General features: G+C 40.9%; 1 protein-coding gene across 1 annotated transcript in view; it reads right to left on the bottom strand.

Moving 5' to 3' along the window:
* Nucleotides 1-6,850: 6,850 nt before the first annotated feature.
* Nucleotides 6,851-15,613, bottom strand: part of LOC138189025 (homeotic protein Sex combs reduced) — a 51,726-nt gene continuing 42,963 nt past the window's right edge. Inside the window, exon 2 of the mRNA XM_069131195.1 lies at nt 6,851-10,632. Within this exon, the coding sequence (XP_068987296.1) occupies nt 10,328-10,632 (305 nt within the window). The 3' untranslated portion in view covers nt 6,851-10,327. The remainder of the gene's footprint in view (nt 10,633-15,613) is intronic.

Here is a 15,613-nt window from a genome sequence, read left to right as displayed (position 1 = left end):
TATTTCTCACATTTACAAATTGTGTCAAAAAAAGATGGCTCTTATCAACAAAAAATGGCAACGATGAAGGAAGTGATACAATGTCATTAAAGGAATGATTTTTTAGTTTAGTTATAAGGCGAGTGAAGTTGAAAAATAACGTTATCCTAGTTCAGGTTCCCAGGAAAGCCTTCCATAGGACAGGTAATTTAAAACACACGGAAAGTCGACTCCTGTGCAGATGTTTTTTATGAGTATCATAGGCTGTAAAAGATTACGTTTAAAGTGGTCATGGAAAATCGTGTTTTTCGAGCGTTTCACCGTGCTTCCAGCTACTTCTCTACTTTCTAACGTTCCGTCCGTGAATCCGAAAGTTCTGGAGCTAAAAATTAATCGCAGGACGTTGTCCAATTAATTACGCACTTTTTATCATCATCGAGTAAATTGTTTCATCGTCAAAGAAATTCAACGTATATCAGAAACATAGCAACGAGAAAGTTACTACCCATTTCATCAACTTTCCACTAAAAATCATCAATGATTTTTTCTACTAGTTAAATCTTAAGACTTTATGGTATGAGTCACATATAACGCTTTAATTCCAATTATACATCAGATACCGAGTTATGGTTTACAAATATAGAATTATTTTTATTCCACTTGATATTTAGCACAAATTCTATGATTCTTAGCTTTTTTATTATTTCCTACTATTTTATTATAAATCTCGTATTCCTTTTGACGTCATACGTATCCTACAATTTAAAATACTAAATTAAATTACAATTTGTTTCTATTTCTCCAACGTGTAAACGTAACGAGTATACGCGCTGATATTTGTGAATTTAGTTCATCTCAAGGAGAAAAGCAGAACATTCAAAAGTTGCGAAAAAGGCAAGGTATGTTAATTACAATATGGTTGGGTATCAGTGGACCGGATTGATATAAAAATTTTGTAATAAACGCAACCGGTAGCCACGGGTGGTTGCATCGTCGCGTACATGTCGATGACTATCTCGCGGACCGATGACGAACTGGGTAACTCGGTCAAACCCATCGGCTCCGCGGGGATTTACATACAAATTGAAGTGGCGCGCGAGAGAAGCATCGATCGCGCGCGAATGCGAATATGGTAATCGGCTGAAGTTGCAACGTTAGCCATCGATGAGTTCGGGAAACGTGCCCGGCAAATTGAATTAGGTGGGTCCCTTGTGTCACGAGACTCGTCGCGTCTTCCACATTGGTTCCCTTCCCGTTTGACTCGACGTGTCACGATCTTCCTTCCGACAGAAAATATCCTTCGTTCTTATGCGAAAAGAGAAAAGGAATTGTTATAAATACAATTAGGAATACAAAGCACGGATTAATAATGCAGAAGGTATGGGAGTATAATAAAGTTCAATATATTCATAATAAATTGGAAAGTTTTATTAACTTACTTTATTCGAAGTATCCGAATATTTGTGTACTGTGTATCACTGTTTTTCTGGGTATGTTGGATATGCGTTTCCGAAGGTTAGGAGTTGATGATGTCATAGATGCAACGGTTAGATTATTCTGAGGATAGAATTACGCAGGATAGAAATTTCATATCAAATATGTCCTTTTATAATTTATATATTTGTTCGAATGTTAATGCCATTTGAAAGATATTTGGCAGGAGGAGAAACATTTTTATGTATATTTCAGTATTTTTTTTAATGTATATATTAGTTTGAATGTTAATGTCACTTGAAATATATTTGGCAAGAGGAGAAACGTTTTTATGTATATTTCAGTATCCTTTTAATGTATTTTTATGTATTTTTTATGTATTTAGTATCATTTTATCAATTATTTCCTCCTACGTTCTTTGCCACATTTTCAAATTGTATTTTCCTTTGGCCAGAAGAAGTTTTAAATGTAGGAAGAACGCGAAGGAATTGCTATCGTGTGCTATTCGCAATTTTTCATTCAGAATATTAACATTAAATAATCGTTGGTTAAAATGAAAGCAGTAGGATTGTATAAGCATTACTTACAGATAATACAATATGTACTAAATTCTACATAAACAATATGAATATGTAGTGGTACATGAGTCGACGGAAGATTCGAATCGAGGGAGGCTCACAGTGTTGTGACTTGAAGTGGCAACGTTGTTTTGGCTCGCTAGGCTTAAAGGTAAACAAACTCCGAGCAAAACATCGTCTTCATTACTTGTAATCGTACACCGGAGATACGTTTACGGTTTCTGTAATACCACCGATCGATACGAATAGACGAACGTGCTCTCTAGGACGATCATACACGAGTTTATACAGTCGACTAGCGAGCGTAGAGTTGAACAGTAACATTGAGCGAGTGATGATTACGACCGGCACACACTATCTCTGTACTTGTATTTAAAATGATTTTAATATACACTGATTATTACAATTTGAAATTTAAAATTTAAAATTAAAAATTTTAAATTTTAAATTAACCACCTCATTAGATAAAACGTTTTGCGTATTTTCGTTCAATCCAAAGACTGATCTCTAAACGTTTAAAATTATCAATCTTTTGAGTGCTCACAATTATCAAAAAACCTAAAAATCTAACATACCGAACAAAGAATACACAACCAATTTTAACCACACAAATCAATAATTCTTCTTTAGACTTATAGTATATTTCAGTGTTATAAACAAGCACAAAAACATCGAAAACTCCTTCATAACTCTATATATATCTCACAATCTCACCTATCGAACTGAACGATTCTTTATCTCTGAACCTGCATCGAATCTACCGGAAGCCTCGGTCCTTCGACCCTTCGATCCAATGCATCGCTTGCGAATTTTTTCAAAAGCGGGACTCGATCCGCGATACCGGGGCGTCAAGACAAGTATCTGCGGACGTTATGGTTGGACAGGCGATCAAAAGCTTGTCCGGAAGGGGGCGCACATCTCATCGGCTGGCAAAAAGCACAAAAGGAGAAACTGGAGGTTCGAGAGCAGGATAAGCGGGTGTTCCCTGTAGCGTGCTGATACTCCACCGGTGGATCGGCGCAGATCGTCGAGTTTCGTTGGCCAGAGGAAGAGTTGCGCCTGGTGTCCGTCCGAGTCTCTGCATCTGTGGAGTGGAATGGACTCGGCGGAATGGGACGAGGACGGAGGCCGCATTAATAAAACATTAAGGTTTTGTAGACGATGTATCGATGTAGTGTTTATATTATCTTCTTTGATGTCGACATGTGAATTGGACAGATTTGTTATTCAGACTCCGTACATAAAAGTGGTGAAGTCTTGCTCCGCTCCGTTTGTGGACAGGGGACGCGGCCACGGACGGACAAACGGACGAACAAACGCGACGCGGACGGACGGACGGACAGACGGACGGGCTCTGCCTCCTTCGTCTCTGACTCTTTCTCTCTTCTTGGTCCCTGCGTCGCCTGTCACTCAACCGATCGACCGCTGATGGAAGGAGAAAGGGCCGCGGGATCGAGGGCCGCCTTTCTGACTCGCCGCGGAAAAACTCACGCTGCCGATCGAGTTATCGAACTTTTCCAAACGCGGATCATCTTGCCGGTGTCTTAGCGGGAGCCTGTTAATGGCTTTCCGGCCACATCGTGCCGCTTTCGAGAATTGCGATACTTTTTCGCCATAGACGTCTGTCTTTCGCATCACAAACCTATCATTCGTTTGCTTCGATTTATGGCTCGCTGTTTCTATGACGAGTTGTCACGTAGTTATAATCATTTTACGACAACATTACAAGATTTTACCATTAACGCGTTCGGAATAAAATCTTATTCACGGGTTGTGCTTTGTTCTGTATATTTTTTACAATAACTCAGATATATTTTTATTATAAATTTTAACTTCACATGCTTCTATTATTTTTTTAATCTGTGGCAGCACTCGACACCAACTATCGTCGAGCGACGACAGCGCAGTGGTTAGCGCCTTAAATTACGAACGTTCGGGACCCGGGATCAAATCCCGGCGACTGTAGTTCGATTTTTATTCCACGATACAAAAATGAGAAGAAAAGCAGCAGTATCCCAGCAGTGACATCTCTACACCAGCAGCAGAACCTATCTCGGCTTCTATACATTGCAACTATCCAATCATAACGCCTCAAATCGACTACTATAGTTACATACATCAATATAAATCCTAATTCGATTTAAAGCGTGACACGTGTGTGACGTTGAACATGTTGATCAAAGATGCCCTGATGGATACTCCAGTTTATCAAAACTAGAAAGAAACCCGAGCTTCACGAATATAATAACGATCGTACGAAAGATGTCCATTTCTTGATACAAACTCGGTAACATAGAAACAACGACTGTAACAGAATAATAACTCAAGTTCATTGCACGAGGCTAGAAGGGCTAACGATTGGCGCTCGTCTGAAACAAACACCGGGCATTCCCTGTGGTTGCACGCGCGACGAGCACGTCTCCGCTTTATTCCCAAGGAACGTGCGGTATCGATACTCGTCCCTCTCGAGAGCTCTCCCGTCGTGTCCCCTACTCTGAACTCGGCACCGTGATCCCGAACCTTGACTCTTCATTAATCACCGCGCGGTATCAATGACTGACTGAGTGACTGACGCCAGCCCAGAGGTATTATATACCTACGGCGTTCTGCGCCAAACGCTTCACGCTTTCTGCTACGAGTTTTCCCGGAGACGAGGCTCGCTTACCCACCAAGAAAATCCTACCTCGAAATCTTGCCAATTTTCTATCGTTTCATGTAAACTACTTTGTTTCTAGCGTTTAACGAACACACGAGGATTTCTTCAGGCTTTTACTAGCAAACATGGTGGCGAACAGCCTTTACGAACAGGACATCTGTAAGATGTTTAGACACATTTTATGGTTTTATAATTGCGGTATTTTTTAAATGCTATTTGTCATAATTAATGGTTAGAAATGGTTAGAAAGAGTCGGAAATGAACAAAGATATTTTATAATATGGTTGCTAGGCTGTGCTCGTGAGAACCTTGATCCAAATGCATGAGAGACCATTAAAAAGAATCTGGACACTTGTTTATTATTAAGATGTATTTTATTCCTTATAATCGTTTTATGAGATTAAATTGATTTGCAAAAGCCAACACACGATAATGAAACTGTTCTTTGTAATTATCAAACCTTGGAGAATTATACTGTTACTTGACAAACTCTCTGTCATTGAATTCCTTCATCGCCCTATTATGCCAAAATTCATACTCTGTTATTATCATATTTATGAGTAGCAGTATCACGAACATGTCTTCAAACAGTGAAAATCCACTATTACCCGTTCCTCGACTAGACGAAGAGTGTAACGAACTCGTTAGACGAAGTTTCAATGTCGATAATCATCGACTATCAAATTACCAAAGTCCTTTACGACTTTCGATTGAACCATCAAAATGAGAGGTTGGTAGAAATGAAAATTCTACGTTTGCCAACGAACACTCTAGTTAATGACTATCATGGATTCATGGTTGTCCGCGTAAGACCGGCCACGGATCCAGCGGAAAGGAAGGGATCGATAATTCGACGGCGCCATGCTCGTTTTATCCTTCGATCCGTGCGGTCTATCGTTACAATCTGGACAAGGAAAGTCACGATCGTTGAGTAGGCGAAACGTGCAGCCTGAGGAACCGGTGGTGGATCGAAACTTGCGCTGTCATCGTCGGTAGCATGGTCAAATCGTAGGATAAACAGAAAGAGAGAGAGAGATAGAGAGAAAGAGAGAGAGAGAAGCACTGCTCGAAGCATAGATCGTGACTTGCGTTCAGTCCTCTTGTCTCTTGTTGTCTCCTTGTTACCCGACTCCTGTCCGTTTCGGTAGTTTTTGAGGGTGTGAGGCTGCTTTATCACGCGCGACCTCCCGCTGTTGTCACGCGATCTTATCGCGCTACTCAAGCGGATTCGACCGTTCACGATCGCCGATCTCCACCAGTTTCTCGATCCTTGCCCTTCGAATTACGTCACTGTCGCATACAAGTGGTGCTCGTGGGTAGAAAATATTTCTTATCCAATTTATTGAACGAATGGTCGATATTGGACAAATAAAAGGAACAAGGCAGGTAGCCGAAAACGAAATTATTTTTCACCGCCGATCGACCACCGATCGGATACGCCCGATTACTGTCATCGATGCGATCTCTTATTAAAGAAGGCAATTATTCGGCTCGTTTCAATGTTAACGGGCAAACTATTATTTTCTGATGCCGTGAAATATAATCAGCCAGCCTTGTTACCGATAATTACGGATAATTCACGAGCTCTCGGTAGATGGAACCGTTGTTCCGTACGATTGAAACGAAAACTCGTCAAACGTGTGGCCAATTAGAGAACGATCCATCTACACATACCGAACGTTATTATAGTCGAAGAAAAATGCGCGTGTACACGCGTGCACTGAATCCGATAACCTTTGGGCTGGGCATCGCTCGATCTTTCGACTCGAATGTTATCGCGGCCTGGAATTTCAGCAACGGCTGGCCTCGTCCTATCGCCCGTAATTGTAAACATAATAATTATCGTTTTACGAGCTCGCCGTAATTAACACAATTTTTATGCGTTGCGTCGTGTTATTCCACCGATTAAAAGTAATTCAGGATTGCGTTATCGGACAGTTAAGTCGTTTGGTATCTCGTAATGCGCAACAATTATTGTTGCACTCGGAGGGAAAGTAGTTTTTTCCTTAAGTGATCTTAATATTTTTCGTTAACCAAAATGTGTACAGTTTACGAGCAAATATGGCCGAAATTATTGGACCTTGAACGATTTCTTGCTTCTGTAATTATAGGTTATGATGGCTTTTAGAAGCCATAATTAGTAGTTTGATGAATTTAATGTATCGGAATTGTCAGGTAGTGAATAACGATCGTATGTTTCTGTACGTCATATCATTTAATAATTACAATTTAAATTATATAATTATGCGACCTTACACGTACGGTGCTCTAGGTTACGTAGATGTATTAAGTAGGTATTTTTAGTTAGACTATTACGTATATTACATGGAATGAAGTAACATTTGAGTTGACGCTACACGAACGTAATACTTGAGCTTAATTTAAAGTGGAGAACGCATCCTTCGCACCTGACGAGTAAATAGGCTTCTTCTTCTTCTTCTTCTTATTCGCTTCGTTGACCACTGTTTCTTTTCATCCTCGATTTCTACGGAGTCGGCGACGCGTGTTTACCGAACGACGCGGTCGACTTGAAGAAAGTAAAACGACGAACGTCGAAAAGACACGCGTTCCGCGTCTCCCATTCACGACGGATTCTTTTCCCTTAAAGAGCGCGAAAAACCGAACTCTGCATTCATAGGTACGGAACGTGTTGTGTACGACACGCGGCGTGAACAACAAAAAAAAAAAAAAAAAAAAATAATAATAATAATAATAATAACGAAACAAATAAAATACAATATTAACACTGGACCAAGTCATTAGCAACAGGCTCACTCTCAATAGAATAATAGCAATAATGTCAATAATTTCAATAATTGTAATAATATTAATAATAATAATAATAATAATTACTATTATAATCCTCACTATCTTTTTCTTTAAATATCCCTATATAAAGTACCAGGCGATAACGAAAGATTCTGCAACATAGGAAATATGCTTCGATTCGTTCTTCGAACAACTTGTATCCTGCATCTGTGCCAGATATCACAAACAATTACGTTCCACGAAGCACGGATACATCATTTTTTGTCGCTTATCGACTGCAAAAGAACTGGAGGAATCGGCTCGTTCGTTAACGCCTCGTACGATAATAACGTCGTTCAATATTGTGTTGCCATATATTCAATAGCTATGTACAATTCAACATTATAGCCTACACTTACATCTCTCTTTCCGCCTTGTTCGTTTTCACCTTACATTTCTAATCTTTTTCTCTCTCGCTCTCTCTCTCTCACTCACTCTCTTTCTCTCTCTCTCTCTCTCTAAATATCGATAATATATACTTTTTTAGATCCCTGTATTCTTCCGAATTTGCTTCGCATAAAGTTACGCAGTTCACGACATCTTACTAAGCACGGAGCGACTGCTAGCTGTTTATCTTATTTTTTTCCTCGTTTAATTATAGCTTTTCTTTTTTCCATGTCTTCGTATCACAAGATAAACCAATTAACGCGAGCGCACGAACGTGCGCGCACCACGACCGCGAACACATTATCTAAATTCATTTATACACCTGCCGTTTTGTTCGATTAAGTAGAGGAATCTTTCTATTCCACTTCCTCTTTCTTTTCACTCTCTTCCTTAAAGGACAATTGCTCGTTTTTTGTCGGTTCGTCCGTTTTGCTGTACAAACTCCGCTTCATTCGCTCGTATTGCAGGCGGCGTCGCGTCGCTATGCGCAGTTGCGACCGCGCAGGCAAACGGCAAACGCATGCGCGGACGCGGATGTGTTTATCTCACATATGTACGTGTGAACAGCTGATTTGGAAATCTCTGTTACCTCTAGACGAAAAGTACATTCTTTAATCCTTGTACAATTTCCAACAATATTGTATCGTATGTATAATGCACCGAACATTTGCAACTATTATAAACAACGACGCGACGCGAGAATTCTGCGAGTGCAACGAGACTCGACTTCATACGGTTCAATTGTGTTGCTCTGGTTGAATCGCACGCGTACTACGCCTAAAGTTATCGTCGTAAAAAAGAACAGTTCATATCGTAATTCGTTCTGAAACGACGATCGTTAGCTGCCATAGAAAAACACGGACCGCGGTATTTACAGAGAGCTTGCTGTATATCCGGCTGCTCACCGATTTCTTCTTAATATTCTATCGAAAATTCAAAACCCATCAAGCGTTACCTTCGACAACTTGGTTATGTTCGATGAAGACATAGGAAATAAAGAAACATATATTTAAAAAACACGGCAGAAAAGAGAAAAATAAGAGGAACATGGAATATCGTGTGAAACAAGTGACTTGGTGTATTAGATGTGTACATTTAGCATGTTGTAAATTGAAGAGGAAAGCAGTGATACTTTTCTGATCGATTTGGCTTAACGAACTGCGGTACAAGGCGCGATACAACAGCTTGTTCTTAACTATCGGCTGTTCTTACTCGCTATAAAGTTAACACGCGCTTTGTCGCATCGATTTGGCGACTTATTTCGCGTCGACCTTGAAAATTGTCAGCAGCCTCTATCGAAAAACGGCAGAGAATAGGCTCGAGTATTAATAGGCACCTTACGTACTATGAAGTAGAGACTTTAACGTGCACATAGAAACTGCGCGGTACGCCGATGGAGACTGCGTGGTTCGCGAATCTCCATCGACGAACGCGCCCTCGCAGAGAGATAGACTTCGAGAACGAGCGAAAGAACAGAAAGAGAAGAGAGGAAGTGGAAGAAGAAACAAGAAGTTAAGTAAGTACATCAGCGCATCCTCTGTTTTTCTTTCTTTTTCTTTTTTAGTTTCTCCTTCGTATTCGGAATATAGGGAACGATGTGCATAGGTTGGATACGGGGGCCAAGGGGTGGGGAGGAGGAGGGTTTGGATAGATCCAGAGGTGCGGAACAGTGCGCAGCCAGACAAGATAATTAATTAATTAGTCGCTCAATTAATTAATTTCTTAGACTGCTAATTTCTAAGCCTTAAAAACTACTGATGCGGTTTTATCTCACCCGCTGAGGTGGCTCCTCGTCCGCGTTCAGCATCGGTACGTTTGTAATCCAGCCGCGGCGAGAGCCCCTCGGAGCGCGTCCAGTCCATTTAATCGGGCGCACGGCGTGCTTTGCAGAAAATTTTTGGCTTCCCTTCAACTTCAAATAGTTGTATTGTGACGGAGTATCTTATGGATGGACACAGGCACAGACCGACGAACCGTCGAATTCCGATCGATCGTGTAAGAAAAAGGTACCATAAAATATGGTAAAATCACGATGAATTTCAGGAAGTTTCGTTTCTTAAAGTTTAAACACGTCAGGTCGAGGTTGCTCGTGATAAAAACTCTAAAACCCTTTCTCGTCTGAACGCAACGCGTGTAGTACTCGAATACCAACAAAAAGACGATGGGAGAAGACGACGGAAAGCCCGGGAGGGGGAAGAAGAAGGAGAGGGATAAGAATAAAAAGAACGAGAGAAGTAGAAATTCTGCTTGACGAGTGACAATCCGTCGAGGCATCGGTGGCCTGTGTCAGACCTCGTCGGGTCTCACCACGTGTCCTACTGGAAGTGAAGTGTCCCGGGCCGCCAGGTCACGCCAGACTTGCTATAGTCTTTGGTGACGGCGACCGAGCCGAGAACAGGAAAAAAGCCTTTTAGAAGTTCTGCTCGCCGTACATCCCGGGGAACCGGACAGCGTGTGCTCCGAGCTCGGCGGGCGAGAACTCGTCCTATGTGGCCAAATGAGCGAACTGGCCTGGGTGGGGCGCGAACTGGTAAGGGTGGCCATACGGCGACATGTGGTACGGAACAATGTTCATGCTCGCCATCTTATGCTCCTTTTTCCACTTCATCCGCCGATTCTGGAACCAGATCTTGATTTGACGTTCCGTCAGGCAAAGGGCATGCGCGATCTCGATGCGACGCCGCCTCGTCAGGTAGCGGTTGAAGTGGAACTCCTTCTCCAGCTCCAGCGTTTGGTACCTGGTGTACGACGTCCTCTGTCGTTTCACCTCGCCATTCGCGTTCACCGTGCCTGCCAAACAAATATATCCATCTGTTATTACATGATCCTTATATGTAGCTAGTGTTTGTTGGGATTCTTTTATGGAAATTGGAGGATTTTCCTAAATAAAAAAGAATCTTCCTAAATAAAAGAGGGTCCTCCAGGCTGTTTTCAAGGCTGAGCTTCGATTATGTTGTCTACGATCAGTGATCATTGGGTAGAACGACCGTGAGCGGCAATCAACTGACACCGCTTTCGATCGACTTAGCTTAAACAGGTTGCATAGGATTATCAGCTAAAGGCAATCTTCTAGGCATGTTTCTATCAAATTGACCTATCGAATCGGGAATGTGTCATAACACAAGTCGAGGAGAAGGCGACAAGATCCGCGATTATCCAATGTATCGAAGCGTTACGCACGGACGATGCAGAAAGAAGGGACAGGGGCAAGAGGATGAAACGCGTACGATGCATAATAGCTGGGCTGAACGCGTGTAACGCTTCACGACTTGGTTAATTATTTCAACGAGTCGCGGCTAATACATGGACCGTGGCTACCGGATCGCGAACTGGTCACTTGGCAGCTGTTTTACCTATTTGCTCAGCACGCCCGAGCCATAAATAATTTTGCAACGCTGTTATTACGATACTCCGCCTATTACACCTATCCTCTGTGCGTTGCAAAAGACTCGGTAATGAATAGCTCGGGCAACGAGCATCAGGAGAAATCTCGAGGTCGCCTTTAAATACCAATAACCTGTTACTTCTGCTTTTCCAGCCACGCAATCAGCGGCTCGCGGCTACACTCGCCGATTTACTGCTAACATTTTAATATCCCAATTACAATAACGCTCGATACTCTCATTATGAAATCGGTGAATCATGTGTCGTTGATCGCGTAATCTCATCGATTCAGCAAGCCTGATCGATGGAATTTGCTGCTCACGATTCCTGTCGTTTAATATACATCTGGTCGTTAGATTTCTGTCTGATAAGGTTGATTTACAAGGTGACCAAGGAGAACTAGAACCGATGCAAGATAATAGAATTCACTTACAAGCTGCTGCAATTTCTACCTGTTCTCTTTTTATTAAACGCTATATCGATGGTTTTGGATCAGCGAATCGAGCAGGTGCTAAGCGGATCGAAACTGGAACCCCGTTCCCCTCGCGATCATCGTAGATCCATGTGAATGCGGATATTAAAGAATCGGCTCATTTACAGCGATAATGAGCGGGCTATTAATAGCAGCGTGCAAGGGAGAGCTCGGCTCTCAGGGACGGCGACGTAGCTAAGCTATTGCATGGTGATGTGCGCGAAAGGCAGGCTTTCCAAGCGGTGGGAAAGCACGTGAAACGTGGTGTCCTAAGAAAATCTTAATTTTCGTGAAACAATCGTTTCAACAATTCGATGTTCATCGTCTAAAAATTTCCTACGATCTTTTGTAAATCTAATTAAAAATCGAAGGTCAAAAGTTTTAAACCGACCACCTCGCAAAACCTATGACTTTCATCGGGTAGAATTCTCACAGGAAATAAATGCTGTTCGCGTGGAAACTCGTTGGCGAGGAAATCAACTTGCTTTTGGAGATTCCAGAGGAAGGTTTCCAGTGACGCACCTCCTGTCCAGCGAAGCTTAATGACCGCACCTTTCGAGCCGCGTGTTATCACTTTCCTCCCGATGTAGCACGTCGTCGAGCTGACTTTTTAATAAATAGTGGCCCGACTGGAGAGAACCCGCATATCGTTTATCCAGCGCGCACCTAGCCGTTTTGTAACGGCCAAACGGAATTCCTTTTTCTGGCTGGCTCATTATTATACGACAGTCGAACGCGCGAACTATAAAGCCGGCACGCGTACCGACGTCGCTGAACGGGGCACCGAGGGACACTCAGCGTGCTCCTCCCGTAGATCCTCGCTGTGGATCCTTTGCGGTGATTAATTGCCAGCCATGTCCCGCTGACGTCGATACGCCCTATGGCGCTGCGTGGAGACAATCCGCTTGGCCATCCGCACGCTCGAAATATCCTCACGCGAGTAGTTCGATACTGTTACCATGTTAACTCCACAGTCATCGGTATGTTAGTTTGTATTATAAAATGGCAATAGTTTGAGGGCAGCAGAATTGGTAAGAATTTAATACGTTTGAGTAAAATGTAAGTGGAACAGATTCAAATGAAGAGGTTTTTGGAGTACGTTTTTGGTCAGAATTTTTAATTAGAATTGAGAAACTGGAGAAATTTTTGGAAAAAGGGCTCAGGGTATTAGGTAAATTGCTTTGACAGTTTTTAAATATTAGCAAGTCTAAATTGTTAATTATATGCAAATTTTAAATTATACAGGGTGGTTGGTAACTGGTGGTACAAGCGGAAAGGGGGTGATTCTAGGCGAAAAAAGAAGTCGAAAATATAGAATAAAAATTTTTCGTTCGAGGCTTTGTTTTCGAGAAAATCGACTTTGAATTTTCGCTCGGTACGCGTGCACTTTATCGCGTCTCGTTATAACGGATCTCACTGTAGATCGTTGTCTCGATGGAAAAATTAAAACAAAATTCTTATTCTATATTTTCGACTTCTTTTTTTGCGTAGAACCACCCCCTTCCCGCTTGTACCACCAGTTATTAATCACCCTGTATACAAAATGGCAATAGTTTGGGGGCAGCAGAATTGGTAAGAATTTAATACGTTTGAGTAAAATGTAAGTGGAACAGATTCAAATGAAGAGGTTTTTGGAGTACGTTTTTGGTCAGAATTTTTAATTAGAATTGAAAAACTGGAGAAATTTTTGGAAAAAGGGCTCAGGGAATTAGGTAAATTGCTTTGACAGTTTTTAAATATTAGCAAGTCTAAATTGTTAATTATATGCAAATTTTAAATTATACAGGGTGGTTGGTAACTGGTGGTACAAGCGGAAAGGGGGTGATTCTACGTGAAAAAAGAAGTCGAAAATATAGAATAAAAATTTTTCGTTCGAGGCTTTGTTTTCGAGAAAATCGACTTTGAATTTTCGCTCGGTACGCGTGCACTTTATCGCGTCTCGTTATAACGGATCTCACTGTAGATCGTTGTCTCGATGGAAAAATTAAAACAAAATTCTTATTCTATATTTTCGACTTCTTTTTCGCGTAGAACCACCCCCTTCCCGCTTGTACCACCAGTTATTAATCACCCTGTATACAAAATGGCAATAGTTTGGGGGCAGCAGAATTGGTAAGAATTTAATACGTTTGAGTAAAATGTAAGTGGAACAGATTCAAATGAAGAGGTTTTTGGAGTACGTTTTTGGTCAGAATTTTTAATTAGAATTGAGAAACTGGAGAAATTTTTGGAAAAAGGGCTCAGGGAATTAGGTAAATTGCTTTGACAGTTTTTAAATATTAGCAAGTCTAAATTGATAATTATATTTTAATCAAATTTTAGGTTATATTCAAAGTGGCAAACGTTCAAATCAAATAGACAATGGATGTATTTTTCAGTCATTCAGTGATGCTTCAAAATTATTAAGAGAAATATTCTTCTAATGGTTGCTACATAAATTTTACAAAAATTCAACTATTCAACTAGAAAATAGATTATTGGTCTCTTTCCCAATTAACCAGAATAATGGGAATGCATGGAGAATAAATATGAAGAACAAATTCTTGCAATGTCAATGTTCTAGAATAAGAGGAAGAAATAAAATCTGAAAAGTTCAATAAAAAGAAATACATGTGTTTGGAGTCTATCGCCACGTGCATCCCAGGTATAAATACTCGAGATAGACTTGGAAGTAAGAAGAAGCAACATCCAGAAAACGGAGGCGGCGATTAGCTAAAGAAGAGAAATATTCTTCCAATGGTTGCTAGATAAATTTCATAAAAATTCCAATTCCCAATTAATCAGAATAAAAGAAATATATGGAGAATAAATGTGAAGAAAAAATAAATAAATAAATAAATATGAATAATAAATATGATAAGTATAAATACTCGGGATGGACTTGGAAGTAAGAAGCAACAGCCAGAAGACGGGGGCGGAGATTATTGATGGTGACGATGCACGGGAGATTTGGAAATTAAATGCGGGGGTGGAGTTGGACCGATCGGATGGTAGCGTTGAAAGCGATTGCAAATTGAAAGTAGTTGATTCGACGCTGAAGATTCCAAAGCCGATAATCACCGCATTCAGAATCTGTTACAAGCATAGTGATTAGTTGTTATTTCTGGTGTATCAATCTACTTGCAAATCAGTCTATATGTCATAAAATCGTTGAATATATGTTAGCATCTATTGTTCAATGTTATTTCAAAAAATATTCTTATCCGATCTCTAACATTAAAGCGAATGAATAACAAGAAAAGAATTCTCTACCTGATGTATCTTAAAGAAATAACCTTGAACAAGTAAAATTCCGCGCTCTCTAATCCCTAATCTAACAATGCTGTTAAATGCTATTCAATGAATACGAACTTTCCCTTCATGGCCTTGTACCACATTGTCTGTGTTAAACAATGAAACGAACGCGACATATCATCCACTGTATCCTTTAACTCTGTCGCATTCTCTGAATAATTTTACACCCAATCGCATCTTCTTACTTTTTGCAATTTTTTAAATGCACGAAAAGATCACTGTCAATATCCACAATTTTCCACCTTTTAATCGCGCGTTGGTGTTTCTAAAAATATTACAGATTTCTTAGTTTACCACGAAATTTGAAGAATACAATGAGATTAGATATCCCACACAACAAACAATATCGGACAATATAAACAGTCGGTAACGTCTATAAAAACGTCGGTAAAAAAGCGCGATTGAAAAGCAACGAGGAAAAAAGAACGTGGTTGTGTCGATCGAATAATAAAATCACGGTTCATCGCGTGCGGCATAAACGCGTATCAAACTATTAGCCAGAGAACAAGCTGTGCCTAGGCTCTGTCATCGAGAAGGACACCGGTCGGATGCTTTTTCTAAATCCTCCGCCACCGATGATTAATGACTCGTCCGCGCGTTTCGTCCACGTCGCATCGGGCC

Source organism: Bombus flavifrons, chromosome 18 (genome assembly GCF_040668555.2).
Source record: "Bombus flavifrons isolate JBK064 chromosome 18, iyBomFlav1_principal, whole genome shotgun sequence".
Taxonomy (NCBI): Eukaryota; Metazoa; Arthropoda; class Insecta; order Hymenoptera; family Apidae; genus Bombus; species Bombus flavifrons.
Note: the sequence above shows the minus strand (reverse complement) of the source record. Positions and strands in the feature narration are given on the sequence as shown.